This window comes from Rhinatrema bivittatum, chromosome 15, assembly GCF_901001135.1.
Source record: "Rhinatrema bivittatum chromosome 15, aRhiBiv1.1, whole genome shotgun sequence".
Classification (NCBI taxonomy): Eukaryota; Metazoa; Chordata; class Amphibia; order Gymnophiona; family Rhinatrematidae; genus Rhinatrema; species Rhinatrema bivittatum.
Window position 1 is genome coordinate 58363260 of NC_042629.1, and position 23220 is coordinate 58386479.

The window sequence follows — 23220 nt, forward strand, 5'->3', positions numbered from 1 at the left end:
AGCCAGCCAACAAAATTGTAATCCACAGAGTATTTTGTAAGCAAAATGGTGAACAATAAAAAAGCGGGCTGGAGATGAACAAAAAATAGAGGCAAGTTACCTCCCTTGGAAGTGGGAAAGGATAATCTTTCCCACAAGGCAGTATTTTCATTGATGTATACCAATTAGTTGCACAACCCGTAGCATGCTACCACAAGCAGCTTCACAAATTTAGAGCTCTACTTCCCCTTCATCTTTCAAAATCCCCCATCTTGTCCTCACCAGTGTCTCTCTCCCCACACCAAATACTCAACCCAATCTCTCCCTTTCTATCCCCCCCCCCCCCAATCAGCTCAGTCTTTCACTCACCCCTTTGAAAAATTATAAAATATAAATCCGTGGACCCCAGTTAATAATATTTCTTGCCTAGTTTCTAATAGGAAAAAGAAAACATTTCAAATATTCAATAATGCATTAATTACACAGAAATTCATATAACGAATATTGTAAGCATGTCAACATTTCTGTGCCAAAGAAATAAAGCATCATGAAGTGTTGATACGCCTCCCTGTTAAAATACACTGATCATAGCATATCGCATCTTGCCCCAGGACTTGGGGAGGGTTTCTAGGTATCTTACCTGAGTTTTTACATTCTCTGGGTCCTCAGAAAGGCTGTCTCGCTTCAAGCTCGGTTTCCAAGCATTCTCTGCCTTCTTCAAGTGAACATCATCACCAACAGAAATATTCATGATAATCTTCCTTGGCTCTCTCCTCTGGCCAGGCTGGGATCTCCTGGGTCCTACGTTCAACAACTAAGACAATTTTTCATTTTTTTTTTAATTGAAAATTGGGGCATGTTCATATGATTTACACAGTACATACTTTCTACCACACTAATAACCCAGGAAAGTTATCACCTGCACTGTTGATGCCCCAACTGCCATGGGTTAGAAAAGCCAAGAACTAACAATTGTGTTGAGCTATTATGTTAATGAGAAATTATTACTTATCTGATAATTTCATTTTCTTTAGGACAGTCAGATGAATCCAGAACAAGTGGGTTATGCAACTCTACCAGCATATGGAGATGGAGCAAACTGGCATCATAGTATATATACTCCTGCAGTGACATCAGCCTGCCAGTATTTTCTTCAAAAACTGTGAACAGACTAGCAAAAAACTTGATTAAAAACAGATAACCATTGCAATACTCAGCCAACAGGCAACATTGCACTCAGACAAGAATGTAATAACACTAGTCCATGAACTAGAGCAGGGGTGGGCAAGTCCGGTCCTCGAGGGCTGCAAACCAGTCGGGTTTTCAGGATACCCCTAATGAATATGCATGAAATAGATTTGCATACAACTGAGGCAGTGTGTATGCAGGTCTCTCTCATGCATATTCATTAAGGATATCCTGAAAACCCGACTGGTTTGCAGCCCTCGAGGACCGAAATTGCCCACCCCTGAACTAGAGTAACACTTACCAGTAATCCATGTAACATGTAGGTACAGAGGAGGGTCATTATGCAATCATTTAGCTGACAAGAGTGGGAAGATGGATTCATCTGACTGTCCTAAAGAATAGGAAATTATCAGGTAAGTAGTAATTTCTAATTTCTTAGTGTCCACTCAGATGAATCCAGAACAAGTGGGATGTACCCAGGCTGCTCCCAAATAGGGTGGGAGGCTGCCTGTGGTCCAGTCAATTCCACACGTGCAAAGGCCACATCCTCCCGGGACTGCACATCCAGATGATAACACCTGGAAAAGGTATGTAAGGAGGACCACGTCACAGCTCAGCAAATGTCGACTGGAGACAACAATCCCACTTCTGCCCATGACACTGCCTGAGTCCTAGTGGAATGAGCCCTAACCTGACCACGTATGCAACCAAGACTAACTCCTTAATCCAGCGAGCTATTGTAGCCTGCAAGGCTGACTCTCCCGGCCTAGTACCGCTGTGAAGGACAAACAGGCAATCCGACTTCCGCAAAGGCTCAGTAACTGCCAGATACTTGACAATATGCCTCTTGACATCCAAGGGTCACAACAGACGACACTCCTCTACATCTCTCTCGGTGTTCAGAGACAGCAGGGAAATGGACTGATTCAAGTGAAACTCAATGACCAACTTCGGTAAAAAGGAAGGAACAGTATGCAACTGTACTGCTCCTGAAGACACCTGAAGAAATGGCTCCAGGCAAGACAAGGCTTGCACTTCGGAAACCCTACGCACAGAACAAACTGCCAAAGGGAACACCATTCTCAAGGTCCTCAACCGCAAGGACAGCGTACGTAGCGGTCTAAACATAGGACCTGCCAAAAAATCCAAGACCAAATTAAGACTCCATAGGGGCACCAGAAACTGCAAAGGAGGATGAAGAAGTTTCACTCTTTTCAGAAAATGGGCCACATCAGGATGAGCTAACAAGGAACCACCATTTACCTGACCCCTGAAACAGGCAAGAACTGCTACTTGTACTTTTAAGGAATTAAGAGCTAAGCCTTTATTCAAGCCATCCTGTAAAAAGTCCAAAACAAGCGGAATCTTGACCAAGGAAGGAAGAGCACCTTGATCCTCACACCACTCTCCAAACTCACTCATAGGCCAAGGTAGGGGAGAACTTTCTAGCTCTTAGCAAGGTGGAAATCATTGCTGCAAAGTATCCACATTTCAGCAAACAAGCCTTTTAAAGCGCCAAACCATAAGAAAAAATTGAGTCAGATCTTCGTGAAGAACAGGACCTTACTCAAACAGGTTCCTGTGCACTGGAAGTCAAAGGGGCGAATCCACCAGGAGCCTCTGCAGATCTGCATACCTGGGCCAATCTGGAGCGACCAAGAGCACCATCCCCCTGTGGTGCTTGATCCTTTGAATCAATATGCTCAAAAGGGGCAATGGAAGAAAGGGGAATATGATAGAGGTGTTTAAAATCATGAGAGGCCTAGAACGGGTTAATGTGAATCAGTTATTTACTCTTTTGGATAACAGAAAGACTAGGGGGCACTCCTTGAAGTTAGCATGTGGCACATTTAAAACTAATCGGAGAAATTTCTTTTTCACTCAACGCACAATTAAACTCTGGAATTTGTTGCCAGAGGATGTGGTTAGTGCAGTTAGTATAGCTGTGTTTAAAAAAGGATTGGGTAAGTTCTTGGAGAAGTCCATTACCTGCTATTGAGTTGACTTAGAAAATAACCACTGCTATTATTTTATTTATTTATTTGTTGAGTTTTATATACCGTCATTCGGTAGAGCCATCATAACGGTTTACAAAAATATACATTTTTCTTAGCAGTTGTGTAACAGAAAAAACAATGTTATTACTAGTAACAGTAGCATGGAATAGACTTAGTTTTTGGGTACTTGCCAGGTTCTTGTGGCCTGGATTGGCCACTGTTGGAAACAGGATGCTGGGCTTGATGGACCCTTGGTCTGACCCAGTATGGCATGTTCTTATCAGCAACTTGTCTTCCAGCCACTCCTGCACTAGAGCGTCGATTCTCAATGACTTTGGATCTCTTCTGTGGCTGAAAAAGTGCGGAACCTTCGCATTGCGTAGAGTCGCCAACATATCCTATGGAGCTTGGAGACCGAACGGGAGTTAGCCCCGCACAGTAAAAACCTCCTGCTAAGCCTCTCTCTTTCTTTCTCTCTCTCTCTATACCGGAGCTCAGCCTTACCTGGCTGAGCACAGCGAGAGTCTCCGGCTGCGGGGAGAAAGGGCATGTGCCATCACCGCCATGCTCAGCTTCCAGCACCTACCGCCTTTTCAGATGCAAAAGCAGCTAAGTCCATGCCGGCAAAACCATCTACTGGACCAAAGCACACCTCTGAGGGACCATAGAAATCACCTCAGGAATTCTCAACTGGGGGAGGGACCAACTGGTATCATCGCAGGAGTGCAGAGTGGTAATTTTCTTTCCTTAATTCTCCTTAAAAGAGAAGCAATCCCCAGTAGGGAGATGTATGTCCACCATCTCCTGGAGATGGAGAATACTGGCAGGCTGAGGTCACTGCAGGGGTTTATGTACTGTGATGTCAGCTTGCTCCATCTCCATCTGTTGGTAGGAGTGCAAAAACCCACTTGATCTGGATTAATCTGATTGGATGCTAAGAAATGCTCTAATTACAAGAGATCACATGCTATGAGGTTCCAGGTGGTAGTCTCATGAGTGACATCAGAAAATATTTCATATGGAAAAGGTTGTAAATGCATGGAATTGGCTCCCAATAGAAGTATTGGAGACAAAAACAGTAACAGAATTCATAGATGTATGGCTTAAGTACAAAGGATTCCTAGTGGCATGGAGGAAAGGGGGAAATCAGAGATTGGCTGGGGTCTATTGAATTGCACCAGAGATAGAACTGAGCAGACTGGATGACTCAATTGGTTTTGAAAGGATGCACCACCTGGCGATACTGTAGGTCATAGGGTAGCCAGGTTGGTACCAGCAGGCTACAACTCCCCAGTGGTGGTAGCGGTGGCTGAGTATTGTCCATTAAATTCACAGGGATCTAGCAGTTGTACAGGCAATTACCTCACTGGTTTTGTGGGCTGTTTTAGATTGTTGCATAGTTTATGGCTAATACATGGAGTCAGATTAAATAAGGGATCTTGTATGCTTATCCACACAGGATTGAAGAGTACCAATGAGTAAACCAATGATTAAACATATTTTGTTTGCATGTGATCTTTTGCATGACAAAGTTATTTGTTTTATGTACTTGCTTTTAAAAGTGCCAGTGAGGCTATGCCTCACTTGGTCTGCTCACAGCTTTGAGTGCTCCTATGAACCAGTGAAGTGGCACAGAAAATTGTTTCAATAAATAATTAAAAAAAATGTTTTAGCTAAAAACTGATACCCTACAAGCAGTCATACAACTGGCACATATCCTTGCAGTGCAAAGAGAAATAACTGGGCAGAATAATAGATGATGGCAGAAAAGACAAATTATGTGCTCAATGACTTATCAGCACCATTGTAAATTTAAAGTAAACATGCAGCAGGAGCTAAAAAGGGACTTCTAGGCAACTCTACAATAAGAGAACCAGATTTAATTTAAAAACCAATAATGAAAAATTATCACTGGGCAAAATAGAAAGATGACCTAGAATTTAGGTAAAACTTAGGGCTTCAATGCTGTTCTGCCTTTGTTACACATGGCAATAGCTTTCCTGAAGTAAGGCCTATTCCTGCAGATGCTCCCATATTTATGCTACCACTATCATTACTCCGCCAGGCGAGGATTTACTCATAGGTACATTAGGCCGGTGGCCTAGGGTGGCAAAGTTCCTGTCCCCAACACTCATCAATCCCACTTTCTTCTCCTCAGCCGCCCTGTAATCTGATTGAAATCCCACCCCCTTCCCCATCAGATGGGCTTCCAATTCTTTTCCACCCCTGTTGACCTGAAAGCTGTGACTCTGGTACAAGTGCTGCTCTCCTGTCAAGACTGAGTGAGCCCACAGTCTGGCATTTGCAGGTTTTGTTCCTTGTACAGAAGCCCAGGGAAACTGGACTGGACCCGCAGGCTCACTTAGTCCCTGTGCAGGGCAGTGCCTGCACTGGGGCCGCAGTTTTTGAGGTTAATGGGATAGTGAAGCAGCAAGAGCAAAATAGTAAGCACAGCTAGAAGGGGTGGGAACTGAATTTGTTGGGGGGAGAGGCAATCACAGATTTGCAAGGACAAAGATCAGCTGGGAGGGAGGGGCAGTGGCAATATCAGTGCTGCACCTACAGAGCCTAAGGGCAGCGGAAGACAAAATCTGTATTTGCACGTCACCACTGGTAACACATTTTTATCAAGTTTCTTATTTTAATACATAAAGTTTGGACTTAGGCTCATCTGTAGAGATTCTGAAATGTTTTGTTTGAGCAAATTTACTGTTGTCCTTTAGAAGAGATCTAGGGTGGCTGCTTGCACTCTTTGTGCTCTTGCTCTACCCTTCCCAGGAAACCAGGGAAGGCAGAGTCTCACTGTCCTCAACAACATTTACAAGGGAAACATCCATTGTACTGTATAGAATGGGCAAAGAAAATAAAAAATAAAATAAAAAAAATTTGCAGAAGACTGGAACTGCTGCATTGTCTAAAACTGAAAATGAAAGTAACACCACATACTACCTAACCCCTGAAAAAGTCTTCCAGGAAGAGAAAATATAACCTAGACAGTCTGCACAGGGGAAAACCCCACCCCTGCTAATGGCATAACTGAGCTGCCAGAATGAACTTTGCCAGACTTACAGGAACGCCACGACCACTCGAACTGGGCCTGCTAAAATCTGCAAAGGCTGGGGTGAAATCTGGTCCTCGCTGCAAGATGCGAGGGTCCAGTGATCTTGGAGGCAGTTTCGGCTGGTTGATCTGTAAGAAGGAACCGTCTGTTACTAAAGGACCTGCCATGTCTTACCATGTGAGTGCACACGACCTCACACACACAATCACAGGGCTAAGAAACGTCTCTGAACAAGGCACCTGCGTGCTCTCAGAAGCTCATGGGCTGCAACATTTATTTTGTTGGTATTGTAAAAAGGTAAAACAACTTACTAAAAGGATACCTTTCCGAGCGGCCCCCATATATGCACGCGGAAATCTAGCAGAGCATTTTATAACCTGCACGTATCTGGTCCATGAAGATTATAAAATATGCGAATGTCCAACCCCCAATATATTTCAGTATGCGCAAATATTTGTAATGCTTTGAAAGCATGGTCTCTCTCTACCTATGCATATAACATGTACACGTAAAACCCAACTTGTACACGGAGTCGGTATATTTTAAAATCTGCGCGCACGCTTGAAATCACAGACACCAGCTCATCCAGTCACCTTCGGTTCACCAAGACCTTCCTACTACTTTCCCCCCCGAATTCCCCCCAGTTCACCCAGACCTCCCAGCCAAAAACAGCGGACAACAGAAGAGTCTATCAATTGTGCTAGTTAATTAGCGGGTGTAAAATTGAGTGAATAAGTTGTCTAACATAGTCACGTAAACCTCTCATAAAATATCAACTTATTTAATAATATTTATGAATCGCTTTACAGATTAAAAAAAAAAAACATCACCCAAAGCTAGTATTCCAACTTCCGCACATACCTAATTTGAATTAGAAAAATAAATCCATATACACATGGGGGTGTCAAATAAGGCGAATTTAAGCATAGTATCAAGAGTTTAAATTCACCTTATTCCTTCCTTGACTCTCCCTCCTATAATTCTGTGAAGCATTAAACTGGAAAATGTTTATATAAAAGTCAATAAACCATTCAAAATGAATACAAACTTCCAGTTATAGGAAGGACAATTTTTAAAGCCATTTACCCAAGTAGACTGGCTGCCTGAAAATTACTCACACACAATGTGGCTAGAAGTCTCCATAGCCCGTCTGAGGAGAGTCACTCCCAGGAGCCCGCGGAATGAGCAGGTGCTCAGTTTGTGGCCTCTTGGTATTGGTTAGTCCTGGGGGAATTCTGCGCTACTGTGCAGCGCAGAATTTGTGCTGATTTCATCCCTGCACAGAATTGCCAAATTCTGCGCAGAAAATGGCAGAGGACACCCTGGCATGTCACGAATGGAGTATGCCATTTGTGGTGAACATGAAGGAACTGGCGCGCCATTTGCGGCGAAGTGGAAGGCCCCGATGAGAGTGTGTGTATGTGAGGGGAAGGGGTGAGAGAGAGAGCAGATGGGTGAGAGAGAGAGCAGTGGAGGTGTGAGAGAGCAGATGGGTGAGAGAGAGAGAGCAGTGGGGGTGCTTGAGTGTGGATGCCAGAGAGAGGGAGCCTATATGAGGAGATTGTGAAGGAGTGTGTGTGTGTATGAGAGATCGGGAGCTGGTCTGTATGAAAAAGGGATCGTAGCCTGTGAGGATGCTAGCCTGTGTGAAGGGATTGTATATGTGTGACAGGGAGCCTGTGTGAAGGGGTGTGTGAGAAAGACACACAGGAGGCATGTGAGGGTGCATGCATGAGAGAGAAAGGGAGCTTGTGTGGGTGTGTATGCAAGAGCGAGGGACCATGTATGAGGGTGTGTCTGTGTGTACTAGAGAGAGGGAGCGCGTGTGTGAGAGAGGGAGGGACAGAGGGAGCCTGTGTGAAGGGCAGTACTGAGAATGGGGTCAAACTCTGGGAGTGGCAACAGAGAGGAAGGGGTTGAGCCTAGAGGTGGAGGGGAGAGATACTGGCATGTGCAGGAGGCCTGAGAGGGCAAAGTGGCCAGGGGAGTAAGGAGAGCGAGTGGAAGGGACACTCTTACAGTGAATTTCTAGGGAAATTCTGCTCAAAATATTTAAAATTCTGCATCTCTAAGTAATAACTTTTTTCTGTATTAACTTAAAATGTAATTATTTAAAGATTGTCACATAAATTGTGTTATTTTGACTAATATAAAGTATGCAGTATTTTAAGTTTTTGTGTGGAGAATTCCCCCAGGAGTAATTGGTGTGCAATTTTCAATTGAGCGTCCGTTTTACTAAACTGTGTACTGCCATGGTTTAGGAAAATGGATGCTTGTTAATTGAGCGTCCCTTTTCCTAACCTGACCCCCAGCATTTTTTTTTAAATTTTAAACTTTTGGTCCCTCCAACATATCATCGCCTGTTTTTCTGTCCACTTTTTTTGTGTCGCTCAGAAATTAACGCCTGATCTGGGCTGTGTTAATTTCTGAGCGTACAAATGTGTGGATCAGGCACACTTTTTTTTTTTTTTTAAATATTTGGGGCGAATCGCTAATAGCCTCAACATGCATTTGCTTTACTGTATTGGCCTGTTAGGAAATAAATAAAAGATTGATGAAAGGATTTTTTTTTTTTTTAATTAAAGACCCTTTCATGGAAACATTGTTTTCTCTCTCGCACTACTTTCTGGCTTTTACGATTTATTTTTTTTTTTCCATTTCTCTCCCTGTCCCTCAGGTCAATCTCCTGTGCCAGCCCTTTCCCCCCTTCAGGCCTCTCTTTCCTCCGCCCCCACTTCATGTCGCTTTCCTGCCTCGGCTCTTTAGCAGGTCTCTCCCTCCGTCCCTCCGCAGTTTTCTCATCCTCAGACCATTCTCCAGTCTCTGCATGCTCCTCAGGCCTCTGCTTTCAGGCTATTCTTCTCTCTGACCAACCGAAGAGCATCCTCCCCTTTTCACCAATCTGTGCCGGTATTTTTCTGTATAACCCACCTTGTCAAGGACCACATCACTGATGGGAGGCAATCCTTCAGGTTTCTGTACACAGGCAGGCATGAACTGGAAGCCAAGCAGAAAGTCCCGATCGTACTGCCTCTTCCCCTCAGGATCCAGAGGCTTCCACTGTTCCAGAAGAATAGGCGTTGACTGGAGCTCATGGGAAGCACTTTGAGGTTGCTCATTGGAGTTGCCACCTTAGAGAAGGATAAAAAGACGGTACCTGAAAACACAGTCAGAAAGCTTGGACACAAAAATTCCAAAGAAAAGGAGAAAAGGAAGAAGACTGATCACTGTTTAGAGATGTGAAGGCTTGGGAAAATAAAATGGAAAAATTCAGAGGAAAACGGTTTTTTCTCCCCCCCCAATTCTTTCCCCCAGTGGCCAGAAGTGGAAAAAATGAAAATATGGGGAAAAATGAAAGGGTTGAATTAGCAGAAGTTTGACCCTTGTTCTAATTCCACCCCCTTTTTTGTTCAGTTGTCACGTGTCATGTATTTTTCTGTAAAACAAAATGAAATATTTTCTCTCATAGAATATGTAGAATGCTTTTCAAGAAATGTTTTTAAATTATCACTACCTGCACATTACTTTCTCAAAATGCTTGCTAATGACTGTGTAATATTTGAAGCTGAAAGACCAATACAAATATGAGATAATCACAAGTCCAATCCTGAGCAAAGTTCTGTGGTCAATGTGTTAGCAAGCTGCAGGTGTCACCATGTTACTGGACGACTTAATACATCTATGAAGGGACTTTTGAGAGCTAAGTGACCTTTCTCAGGCCAGTTACACTTAAAGGCTGAATTTTCAAACAGCCACGTGCATTAAAATAGTTACTTATGCGAGTGGCTGGACCCTGCGTGCGCTAAGTGCATTTTCAAAAGGGCCCGATACGTGCCGGGCCCTGAAAAAGGGGCGGGCCAGGGGCATGGTCTGGGCGGGGAGGGGTGGGGCAGACGCTGGCCGGGACAGAAGCCATTAGCCGCCGGCCAGTGTGCACAAACTACTTCTGCTCGGGAGGAGCAGTGAATCGAAAAATAAAACAATTTTGGGTAGGTAGGTAGGGGTCAAGATGGAGAGGGGAAAGGGGAAGGAAGGTTAGGCAGGGGGGTAGGGAAGTTCCCTTCCAGTCTGCACCGTAATTGGAGTAGACTGGGAGGGAACTGGGGAAGGCCCGATTGCGTCGCTGTGTGTAATTTACTAAAATTCACTCCCCCTGCGCCCGCACATGCATGTGGATTTTAAAATCAAGCATACAAGGCCAATGGATTTTATAACATGCACATTCAGAAATCACTGCATCCATGTACGCGTGCCAGGAACCACGTGCTCAATGGACGCATGAGCGCTCCTTTTAAACTCTACCACTTAGTTAAATAGTAGAGAATCAGTTAGGCATGAGGTTGTCAGGATGTACAGTTCAGTACAGAAAAGTTGGGGGGGGGAGAGGAAGAGGGACTGACAGTAGTGACTGATAGGATATCTTTTCCATTCAAACAGCCTATATCTGACAATGGGTGACAAAGCCAATGTCCTTATTAAGTCTATTTGCCCTTATTTCATTGATCATCTTCATTTCAAATGTTTTTCGTTCTTGTACAGTTCTCAAATTCCCTTTAAGTCCTGTGATTGTGTGGTCTTTAAGGGAGTGATCTTTCTTTGAGAAATCATCACATGCTGAGAGTTCACACTAGTCTCTTTAATGTTGGTTGCCAGCCAGTTCATACTGCTGTAAATCGGTTACGTCCAAGATACAAAAGCAGAAATATTAGCAGTGAGGAGGAAATTATTAGTGCATCTGACTGGATTGCTAAGCAAGTAATTTGATGTTGGTAAAGTACTTTTCAAGTGTTTAAGAATACAGAACTTTTTTTTTTAAATTTAAATTGTGCTTTTCGTGACTGGTCAGCCACTTTAAAGCAGAGTGTATGCAGATACGGTAGGTATCTGCACGTATTTGGTCCAGGAGTGCAATCTGGAACTCTGCCTAGCACACTGGCCCCGCAAACATGATGGCTGGGCCTTTGTATAAAACTGTCTCTGACCCCCCCCACTTCAGATTCCTCCATACTCTACAAGACACAAAAGCAGCGGGTCTGTGCTTGGAAATCCACATACCACATCAAGAAAGCGACTCACGGGTACAGAAGCTCCTCCATGAAAACAGAAACGAAAGTGCAGATTCAGCATCAGAGAGAAACTAGAAATCCCAGTACTTTCAAAATTGTGATGTAAATATGTTGCTTCAGATGGCAATTCCTTTTCAGTCAGATTGTACACTATTACTCCAGGTCATGAAGTTTAATTGAATACCTGCTTTTACGGATAGCTAATACAGTGATTTGTTAGGCTGACAGTGTCGGTTTTTCAGAGTTTGAAAGAGGGATTGTTACTATGATAATCAAAAAAGCTCAGAAAATTTTCTTTTTCTAATATAGATAAGGCTGACTGCAAGAAGACTGTTTCTCATTTATGATAATAAGAGTTAACTTTATTTACTACAGTGTTGATGGCTCTCATTTTCACGTGTCAGAATCTCAGACCTGTTCTGTTACTCAAACTGCAGCAGCTTGTAGGTCGATCTCGAGCCCTGGATGTATCTGTTATAATGGTTTATTATACTTATAAAATTTAAAAAATATAAATGCCCTATTGTACATAGTTTATTTTCTAATCTTGAAAACAGTAAGGTTTAAATATTATACAAAACTATTTCATTTTTTCCCAAAATTTCAAATCTTCTCTGAAAAAAAAAATCAGGAAAACTGCCATTTCCCCTCACCTCCTCCCTCATCACTTCAAAAATTCTGGGAAATATCACCAGCTCATGTTCTCACAGTCCTACAATAAAAGCACTGGGAGCCCTGCACGCTTGCTTGCTTGTACCGAGGAGCACCACTTCAGACTGTTACGTGAAAGCAGTTAAAAGTGCACAAAGGTCTCGGTGAACGTGATGACACCTGACCCAGATCCTCTTCTGAGTTGGTTTAGATGCCACCACTTCCTGTAAGAAAAGCTACTGCTTTATGAAGCAGGCACAAACGAAAACCACTTGTATTTTCTCCTGCCCTCCGCCTAACGCAACACCTCCATGAAAAAGCAAGCGTCCATAAACACAAGCAGCAAAAGAGAGAAGCCATTCTTTTCTGGTCCTCAATTTATAAACCACAAAAATTACAAGAGGAAAACAAAGGGGGTAAAAAATACATCTTTGCCCTACGTATAACAGCTTTTTTTTTTTAAATTATTTTTACAATGTTCTAAAAAAATAAGTTTGGCGTATCATGGGGAAGGCAATTATGAGCTTCCCTGTGGAGCTTGCCCACAGGTCAGGAAGCTTCCCTTGGACAATGCAGGCGGCAGGCAAAGCGCGGGCCACCGGAAAACTTCCGCATGGAAATTTCGTTTGAGGATCTCAGCACAATTTCCCTCTCCCGACCTAACTCTGCCCGTTCTTTTTTTTTTTTTGCTCCTTGAGAATCCAAGCACGCTTTTACCTTGCAGAGTGGGCTTACCTGAGGAAAAACATGCGATTACCACCACCATATTGTGGGAAGCATTAACACCAGGCATCACTCGTTGTTCTACCAAAGAGTATTTCAGAAAGCCACTCATCTTACATCATTTGTACTGATTCAATTAGTATGGACCAACTCATGCCTAAAATATGGAGGCTGCCACTTTCCCTCGGATCATTTCTCTACCAGCTTACTAGCTTCACAGGGGAGGTGCAACTTCTGTAGCAAAACTTTGTTTCAGATATTTTAGTTGGAAGCTAAAACCAATACAGGCATATAGATCTCATTTTCATTCCTCAAGGGAAATGAAAGCACTCACTCCTGGAATAAGGTGGAGAGAGGAAGCAACAGAGCAGAGACAGAGAAGCTGATATTGCTAATTTCAAATGAACCAAAATATTCTGAAGATTTTAACCATCTATTTTTGGTCTTCAGTTCTTACTGATTTGGTGCTGACAGTGTAGCTAATTACGTGTAAATTTAGAAGATTATACCGACAACAGTATGCATCTCACTGCAAGACAATGGACCAAGCCTGAGAAACACAGATCGTAATTAAGCCTCATAAGAAAAATGCTACTTGTTTCTTTCTTTTAACATAAAAACTGACAGCAGATAACGACTGAACTGGTCCATCCAGTCTACCCAGCAGATTATTTAGGGTTGAATCTGCAGCTCCTTGAGAGTTACCCCTTCTGGTGCAGAAATGTTACGCCAGAAGTTACCAGATTTCCTCATTTCCCTCATCTAGTCACCAGGGATCCTCTGCCTTTTTGAAATCAGTCATAATTTTTGTTTTTCCTTCCTCTCCTGGGGTGCATCCACCCATCCTTTCTGTGAAGAAATATTCGAACAAAACAGAGACAGTCCAGTGTAACCCCACATGTATAAGATAAACAAATATCAAGGGGGACACAATACAAAATTTTATAACTTTAAACATTTCAGATTCAAAATTCCTTTGCTTCATTAATACCTTTCAGGTATTTAAAGGTCTGTATCTGGTCTCCCCTGTCTCTTCTCTCTTCCAGGGTTTACATACTTAGGTCCTTTGGTCTCCTCTCATTTAGTTTTTTGGAGCAGACTCCACTACCATTTTGGTCGCCTTCCTCTGGACCACCTCCATCCTGTCTCTACCCTTTTAGAGATGAGGTCTCCAGAACTGAACACAGGACTCCAGGTGAGGCCTTGCCAATGACCTGAACAAGGGCAGTAGCACCTCCTTTTTCCTGCTGGTTGTGCCTCTCTCTATGCACCCCAGCATCCCTCTGACCTCAGTCTCCGCATTGTCACACTACTTCGCTACCTTCAGATCACTAAAAACTTAACACCCTGAGGTGTCTCTCTCAGTCCGTGCATATCAGTCCTTCACCCCCCCATCACATGCAGCTCCTTTGGATTGTTACACTCAAAATGCATGATTGCACTTCTTGGTATTGAATTCCAGCTGTGAAACCTTTGATTACATTTTGAGTTTTCTTAGATTGCTTCTCATTCTCTCCACTCCTGCAGCTCTGTAGAAGATCTTAGCGTCATCCACACAAAAGCAAATGTTTTCTTCTAATCCCTCAGCAATATCACTCACAAAGATACTGAACAGAACTGGCCACAGAACTGATCCTTGAGGCTCTCCACTTATCACTCTTCTCTCCTCCGAGCAGGGTCCATTTACCACCACTCATTGCCATCTGTCAGTCAAGCAATTTCTAATCCATTCCACCACTCTGGGAACCACTTCCAGGCTGCTCATCTTATTCACGAGCCTCCTATGCGGAACTGTATCAAAAGCTTTACTGAAATCCAGGAAATCACGTTAAGCATGTGTCCTTGATTCAATTGTCAGCCAAACAAAAAACGTAATCAGATTTGTTTGACCCAATATTCCTTTGGGAAAACTATGTTGCCTCAGATCCAGCAACCCACTGGACTGTAGATAGTTCACTATCCTTTTAGTCAGCAGCCTCTCCATTAATTTTCTCACCACCGAGGTTAAGGCTAACCTGCCTGTAGTTTCCAACCTCCCCTCTGCTACTACTTTTGGAAAGCGGGACCACACTCCCAAGGATCTATCAAAAAGGTCCTTCAGTGGACCTGTCAGTACATCTTTGAGCTCCCTTGGTATCCCTAGGGTATAACTCATCTAACCCCATTACCTTCTCCACTTTCAGTTTGCTGGTTCTACCCCAAAACTCTCCTCTGTAAATGGAGTGGTATCTACCTCATCCCTACTGGTACTCTTGCCAACCAGTAACGATCTTTCTCCAAGGTCTTCTTTGAATTTCAATTCTTAGGCTGCTCTCTTAAGGGACTTAAGTGGTCTTGAACATTCATGTACAATATAAAAGACAGTATTTTTTAAACCAGTATTTGGGACCCTTGTAGCCTATTTTCAGGCTAATCTTAATGAATATGTATGAGATATTTGCAAAAACTGGCTCTAAGAACCAAGATGATGTTCACAAATCTCTCTTATACATGTTCATTATGGTTAGTCTGAAAACCAGACTGAGAAAGAAAATCCAGAAGACTGGTTTAAAACCACTATTGTAGAAAGGCTAGGAAGGGATCTCAAGATGTTACATAGTCCAATGGTTCTTAACCTGGTCCTTGAGGACTGTCAAGCAGGTCAGGTTTTCAGGATGCAATTTTATACCATTACTTCTTGTCCCTTACTTGTTAATGTAACTCCCTTTATGCGTTTGAAAGATGATATCAAGTCATTCCTCAGTCTTTCCTCTTCCAGACTATATAAACAAAATTGCTTCAAACTATCCTTGTAGCTTATACCACCTTGGCCACAAATGACATTTGTTGCTTTTCTCTGAACTTGCTCCAATTCTCTAGATTATTATTAAGGTGTAATACTTAAAACCGGACAGAATACTCTTTAACAAAAAATAGCCTTACCAATGTGAGTAAAGTAGGAGAATTACTTCACGTGTCTTACAGGCAATAAAGGAACATAATAGATTTATGTACTATATCACATAACATTGGCCACCAATTTGTTAGTATACGATGTTATGTCAATTTTGACATTACAGCAATAATGAGCCTATCATGTCCTGGTTGTGGTGGGTTTCTACCCTGCTTAAAGAATCATCAAAATAAACATTTTTAATTGACACGTGTAAATATAAAAATGTTTCCATAGGTGCTTCTGAAATCATGCACAAGATATTATGGGTGCAGTTTTCTATTAATTTACATTTCATTCACTATATGAGAATCACATAAGGGAAAAAAAACTATAAAATGGATTAAAGTGAAGCTTCTTACCTGTAATAGTTCTCTGAAGGCAGTAGTTCAGTCATGCAAATAGGTCACATGATTGTGTTTGGCAATGAATATTTGTATTCATTGCCAAATACAGAGACAGAAATATATACACACATGAACACACATACACAGTTGCATCTTGAGCTGGCATGCCTTACTTGCATTTGTCAGTCGATCTATGTGTTCACACTAGAGGTTAGACAATGTGCAGCAGCCGCCTATATAGGATGTAGATGGCAAGCCTCTCTCTCTGTTTTGTTCACATGCAGCATTTACCTGGTTTATACTGGTATACCAGCCCATCCTCAGAGCCCTCCGTGGAGCCAGAATTGGCATCTGCTCCTTCACCCTCAGAAACGTTTTCTGTGCCATTGCGCACGGGCTCTGCTTCCTGCTCCCCATTCTCTTCCACAGCTTTTGTTTTTCTAAGATCCGAAGGGTCTTTCTCTGGGTGAAAACCATGGCTCATGCTATCCTGTTCAGATTCAAGCACTGTCTCGCCTGAAAATTCCTCTTCTGCTTTAGACTGAAGCACAGCAAGAAAACAAAACAAAACAGTATGAACACAAGAACTCCTGTGATTCAACATATTCCACCACAATAAGTGACTAAAAACAGCTTCCTATAGCAAGTGTCCATCAAATTGGCATATGCATGGCATGTTGAGCCAGAATGGGGTAAGACAGTCAAATCATTTGTTCACCCTGCAGTTACTCCTTTCCTGCTTTGCAACAAATAGCAGAGGTAGAATCCTCTCTTTTAGGGCAAGATAGCAAAATGGTCTTTCCTTTTTTTCCCTGGCACATCTAAGGCGCTTGTGAGCAGGCAGCTAGCAATCCAACTCTTTCCCCATCTGTCGGAGCCTTGCAGCTGAGCTGGCTGGCTATTTTTTTTTGTAGCCACTGTAGCAGATTGCAATGAAGAGAAGCCTGAGTAACATATGCCACATTTCATACTATGCAGACTTTTTTTTTTTTTTTAAAGAAATCTATGCAGTTGGTGACAAGTGCCTGGCACTAGAAAAGTGTTGCTGCTTTCATCATTCTTCACTTCAATTGCATGAGCTTGCCCAGATGACAAATTGGCAGTACATAGGGACTGTCACTCAGCAAGCTGAATGCAATTGTCCCATGCTGAAAGAGTATCTTTCATGTAGTGCAGTTTTACAAATAATGTGGTGATACAGAGAATGAGACTTTCAATACTTTGGTGGGTCTCACTGTTTGCATACCTGTAATATAAACATCATGATCTGGTCCTCTGTACATTATAAGATGAAACAAACAAACCCCTGACTGGAAACACAGTTCATTACACCCCTTACAATTACCATGCATTCATCCTGAAGTGCAAAATCTTGAGACAGAAAGGGACAAATGCTACCTTTTAAAATGACAGACATACATGTGTCTATGTCCAGATTTTCTTAGAAATAACCTTAATCTAATCTGAACCAAATCAAAACATTCCCATCAGCCAACTTAAGAATTTCTTTTTTTAAAGATCCAACTTTGGATCCAACCTAGGTTGGAGGAAGTTCATGCCTACCGATTGCTAAGTTTATATCTTATGATCTGGGTTAGCAAGGAATATTTACTTAATGTAAGAGATTAAACTGTCTGATGAAATGGGGGATCTACATTGCTTATGAAATTCATTTTACCCTAGGACCTTTTTTTTTTCTCAGTGAGAAGTCAGCATCAAAAGACATATGAAATGAGACTTGAGACCTAAACATATATACCCTAGAGAGGAGAGGCAACAAGGGAGTACGATACAGACACTGAAATACCTAAACCACCAACATGTTCCAACAGAAAGGAAGCAGAACTAACGGTCATCACGAACTCCAGGGTGGCAGACTCAGGAACATCAGAAAATATTTTTTCATGGAAAGGGTGGTGGATGCCTGGAATGCCCTCCTGGAGAAGGAAGTGAAGACAAATCTGATGACGGAATTCAAAAGGACATGGGATAAGTTGGAACTTATCCAGCTAAGTGGTGTATTTCAATACTTGGCTGTATTCAGTGGCCGCCAATTAGCTGGATAATTATTTATCCAGCTAAATAGTTACCATCTAAGTCCAGACTTTCCAAATTGTGGGAATCCCAAATGGGGTCAAAAGTGCCTCAAATGGCAGCGCTATTCAAGCACCAGCAGCAGTACTGAAGTCAGTGTGGGGCTTGTGAGCCAGCACGTGCTCACAAGGCTTGCAGTGATCCTGCCCTTGTGAGAGTTTCTGTAGTAACAGGAAATGCTGCATAAGGAGGGATCGGGGCCACTGCAAGGCCTATGAGCCTCACTAGCTCACAGGCCCAGTGCCAACTTTCATTAGTAATGTTGATGCCGTTTGCAAATCACTATCAGGTTTGGGACCAGTCATAAGGGGAGGGGAGGGCTGAATATGAGTAGACTAGTGGAGATTGCCATTGCTCTTCCCTCCTCACCCACCACTGAACTTAACCAAGAGAAAACTGTTGCTCCTATCATCAGACTGCCCTCTCTTCCCACCACTTGTCCACCTTTGGCCCAGGGCTCAAAGGAAACTATTATTACTGTCCCTGGTCAGGAGCATATTTGGGGAGGGAGCAGTTTAAAGAGTGGAATCAGATGTATGAGGGGTTTGAGGGTTGGCTCCGCTGGAGAGAGATTGGCTGTGGAGAGAAAAGACAGAAGTTCGACTGGGTGACATAAGAGGAAGGGGTGAGAGGGGGTCAGCTAGGGGAATATGAGAGAGAGGGGATGGGTATGGAATGAGTGGGGGTCATAAGAAGGGCTTGAGGTGAGAGAGGATCAGTTGGAAGGGCAGAGATTGAGCAGGAGGATCTGCTGGAGGGAAGAATGATGAGATGAAGTCCGCTGCAGAGGGTGGAGACTGAAGGAGGGGATACGCTAAAAGTGCAAGGAGAGTGAGAGTGGAGTGATTGTTGGAGTAAATTTGCTCCCCTCCCAATTTTGTTTTGGTCCTCTTCTTGAGTCATGTGAATTTTCAAGCGCTAAAATTGGGTCACATTGGCTAAGACTTTGGGAAGCCCTGGTCTAATGCATCCTTGAGTTTCTGACAATAAAAATTGCAAGACTTGACATAACCCGCAAATGAGCTTTTACAATCGCCGGCCCAACTCTTTGGAAGTCCCTGCCAGAAGAGATCAGGCATATCAAGCACTAAAAGAATTTAAAAATATCTTTACAAAACTCATCTTTGTTCTGCCGCTTACAATATTGCTTAACTTTTAATCAACCCCTCTATTAATTTATTAATGAAATGTTTATGTCCAAATAGTTATCCTTTAACATCGTATTATTTGATATTTTATCTTGTATCTACTTTTGTCATATTGTTTTTAGTTTAATTCATTATGTGTATATCATTGTGAACCGCCTAGATGGGTTGTTACTAATTTTTTTTTTATTAGTGGCATATAAAAAAACCCAACAAAAAACCCCATAAAAAAAATAAATAAATAAAAATAAGTAAGTAGTAGGTTGAGTGGAGCATTCCAGGGAGAAGCTACTTATCCGGTTAACTTTAGCCAGATAAGTGGTGATATTCAGCCTTATCCAGCTAAGTCAGCCCTGCTAAAAGTCATCTGGATATATTCGGTGGTGCAGCCATGCAACTGAATATACCTGGATATGTTTATCCAGCTAACATTCCTAGCCGAGTATTCTTTGCATATCTATCTCAGAGAGGTTCATATTCAACACGTTTGTCCGGCTAAGTTTGGCACTTACTTAGTGCCAGACAAACATCGAAATTTAAAAATCCTGGCACTCTGACCGACCTTGACATAATCAGACAATTTAATATCTGGCTAAAAACTTCTTCAGCTGTGTCAGGAGTGGTTCAGGGATGTTCTGGGGCGAAGCCTGTTATCTGGGGTTATTAGCCAGATAACCCTGATTTTCAGCATTAACATTAAGAGAGCTGAAGCTGTCCTGCTATCTTTAAGATGAATATATGCAGCTAATTTTAATATAGCTGGGTATATTCAGCAATGGACGTGCCCTGCTGAATATCCATGCTAAGTCAGACAGATAAGTTTATCCAGCTAACTTTCCTAGCCGATCAAGGGCTGAATATGGACCTAAGACAATCGCTAGTGGCAAGAAAATGGAAATGAAGTATTAAGGTTACCTGTGGTAACTTTTCAGTATGGGGAGTAACCTGCACGTAGCAGCAGATACAACTCTGACAAGATGGCAAGTGATTCATCTACAAGAAGCAGCACTTACAACCGTGAACACTTTGCTAGATGGGCTAAATGGACCATTTTGTTTTGTCTTTGTTTTTTAAATTGGCTGTCATTTACAATGCTATTATGAAAGTTCTTTTCTTTTAGACTATTAAATTAATATGATGGTGACATCCTGAACCCTGCAGCATTCTGCAGTTTCAGGCAGGCAGAACTGAAATGGTTATCTTGTCCTTGATTCAAAATGAGGCACAAACTGCCAGTTTTTGTTCAGGTGTGGACAAAAAAGGTGTGTGAATTTCGGTGAGTGAATTGCTGGCAGGCAGGCAAGTATGTAGCTGTATTTGTACAATCCCTTTTTCTTTACCTTGTTTGTAAGTTATATTTTTCATGTTTACGGTTCATTTTTCTAGAAAAACCTTTTAGTTATATAGTTCTCTCTCTGTAACTGATCTGTGACTCACAGAAGTTTGTTGTTGGGCTACCCTAGTAGTTTTTTTTGTGTTTGGTTTGCAAGAGGGGTTGCTGTTTCCCTAAAATTCATCACAAATAAGCAGGCAGGGAAGCAGGACATTGCCAGGATAGGAGCACAAGTGCAGGGGCAGGCAAAGTCCATTCAATGACTGCTGGGACCTTCCAAGAAACCAATGAGTAACCCTGAGTGGGTAGCACTAAGGCGTTACATTACACTGTCTATATAAGAATTAAAGTGAAAGAGCTGAACACACAATTTAAATGTCTCTATTTTGTTAAATCAAACAAGACACTATTTTCTGCTATTCAGACTTATTTTGATGGGTCTGGAACAGCTGGTAAGACATATTTGCATGTGATGGGTTCAAATGAAGTCTTTCAAATTGTGCTTTCAGCATTCACGAAGTGTGGCAATATTTTAAGAACTGAACAATCTAAAGTGTGCTATTCCATCCAAATGTTTTATATATATATTTTTTAATTATACTAAATAGATGAAAGACCTAGAACTATATGCAACTAGTCAGAATGAGGATCAAAGTTGCAGAGCCCCAGTATTGCACCAGACCTGGTTTTCATCTAAAAACCAGGTTCATGTGAATTGCTCGTTTATCAGGAAGCCCATATCTGTTTATAGCCCTGAGGACCAGCACTGTGCACACCTCTGATCTGTGTGCTCTTAAAAGCTCATGTCAAACATTTATATAATGTTTTCAGTTTAGTTCAATAAAAGGCATCACAACTTGCAAGCAACATAAATGTTGCGGGGTAACTATTACCTAGAAGCATATACTTCTGACATTTTGCACAGAGGGTAGTTTCTTTTTTAAGAAATATTTTCTATGCTTGTATCTCCACCAATAGAGAGGTGAAATTCTTCTATGATCTCAAGGTGGCCAAACAGGTGGATATGGGATTGGCAAAAGCCAGAAAGATGCTCGAGTGCATAGGGAGGAATGGTCAGCAGAAAAAAAGGAGGACATTGTCCCTGTATAACTCCTTAGTGAGACCTTGTTTGGAATATTGTGTTTAGAGAAGCTTTTATGTAATGTATTTTTATCCTGTGTGTTTTATTTAGATGAACACATTAATTTTACTGTTTTAAACTTTGCATGCACTTATTGAGGTAATCCGTCTCAAACAATTTGTTTGGTAATAAGTATGGAACATTACGATTTTGAAAATAAATAAATATGTAAATAGACAGACTGCATTTTCAAAAAAATAAAAACCGGCTGAAGTTGGGCCAGAGGGTGGCTACTAGAATGGTCAGTGGTCTTCATTGTAAAGCATATGGGGACAGACTTGAAGATCTAAACATGTATGCCCTAGGGGTAGGCAACCTTTCTGAATGGTGAGCCAAGATTTAAATCAGGGCTAGGTAACTCTGGTCCTTGAGTGCCACAAGCCAGTCGGCACTCTCATTCGCCAGAATGCTCTCTCACAGAACTCGAATACTAATTTTAATTGGTATTAATTTTCCGTTAAAATATTTATGTAAAAATGATTGAAATGGGTATGTTTTTCTCAGACAAAAACAAGATTATTAGAAGGAGGAAAGGAAAATGTCTCTCCCTGCCTCTCCCCCATCCTTGCCAATACACCTACTATTACAAAAGCAGAACGGGTCAGGCTGCAATGGATCCCTAAACAGAATCGAAACGCTAGTAGGACTACATCTCTCCCTGCCCCTCTCCATAGAGGTCCCCGGGTCATTCCCTCCCTCACACCCCTCCAACAGCGATACTCCCCAGTTTAAGTACCTCCCTCCCCATGAGGAGGATGGCCTTGCAGCTCCACAGATGCCTCCCTCCCTCGCACTTTGCACTATGTGGTTTTAAGCACGCCATTCAGGCCCTGGCAGGGGAAGAGTGCCCCATCCTCCTCCTCCTGGGGATCCTGGAGGAAGCTGGGAGCAGAGGGGAAAGAATTAGGTTGTCCCACTGCCACCATTCTTTTTCTATGAAGGAAGCGGGACCGCAGACAAAAATAATTCTGTCGTGAAGATCCCCGATCTCTTTGGCGCCACCACGGTTTCTTTAGCAAAGCCACTGCATCCAATAAAAACAATCTTGCGTGCCACAGGTTGCAGTCCCCTGCCCTAGGGGAAAGGCGAGATATGATTGAGACATGTAAATATCTCCAAGATATCAATGCACAGGAGCCGGGTCTCTTTCAGTGGAAAGGAGGCTCTGGAACATGGGGGATCATGGGATGAGGGTGGTGGATGCATGGAACAGCCTCCCGGAGATGATGGAGACAAGAAGAGTACCTAAAATCAAGAAAGCATGAGAAACAAGAGAGATCTCAGAGGGAGTTGGAGGAATTGTAGAGGGATGGGCTCACTCGATAGGCCATATTGGTCTTTTTCTGTCCTCCTCTTTCTATGCAATTCATAACACGCTTTTCTAATAACTTTTTTCCTGCATCTCCTGTTTTAATGTAAACCGGTATGATTTGTATATTATACAAGAATGTCGGTATATAAAAATTAAAAATAAATAAATAAATGTCAAACAAAAATGCTTTTTGTCATGTAGTGTGTTTCGATTGATAGTGGCCTTGAAGTCCGAGGTGAGATATGTACACC

The 23220-nt window shown here is 42.3% G+C and overlaps 1 protein-coding gene across 8 annotated transcripts in view; it reads right to left on the reverse strand.

Moving 5' to 3' along the window:
- The window catches only part of EIF4G3 (eukaryotic translation initiation factor 4 gamma 3), a 523222-nt gene that overhangs the window by 79796 nt on the left and 420206 nt on the right, over positions 1-23220 (reverse strand). For all 8 annotated transcript variants that reach the window (XM_029579175.1, XM_029579173.1, XM_029579174.1 and 5 more), the window contains 4 exons: positions 16236-16485; positions 9157-9356; positions 6234-6353; positions 620-793 (listed from right to left, as the gene is read on the reverse strand). In XM_029579175.1, the coding sequence (XP_029435035.1) occupies positions 620-793; positions 6234-6353; positions 9157-9356; positions 16236-16485 (744 nt within the window). The remainder of the gene's footprint in view (positions 1-619; positions 794-6233; positions 6354-9156; positions 9357-16235; positions 16486-23220) is intronic.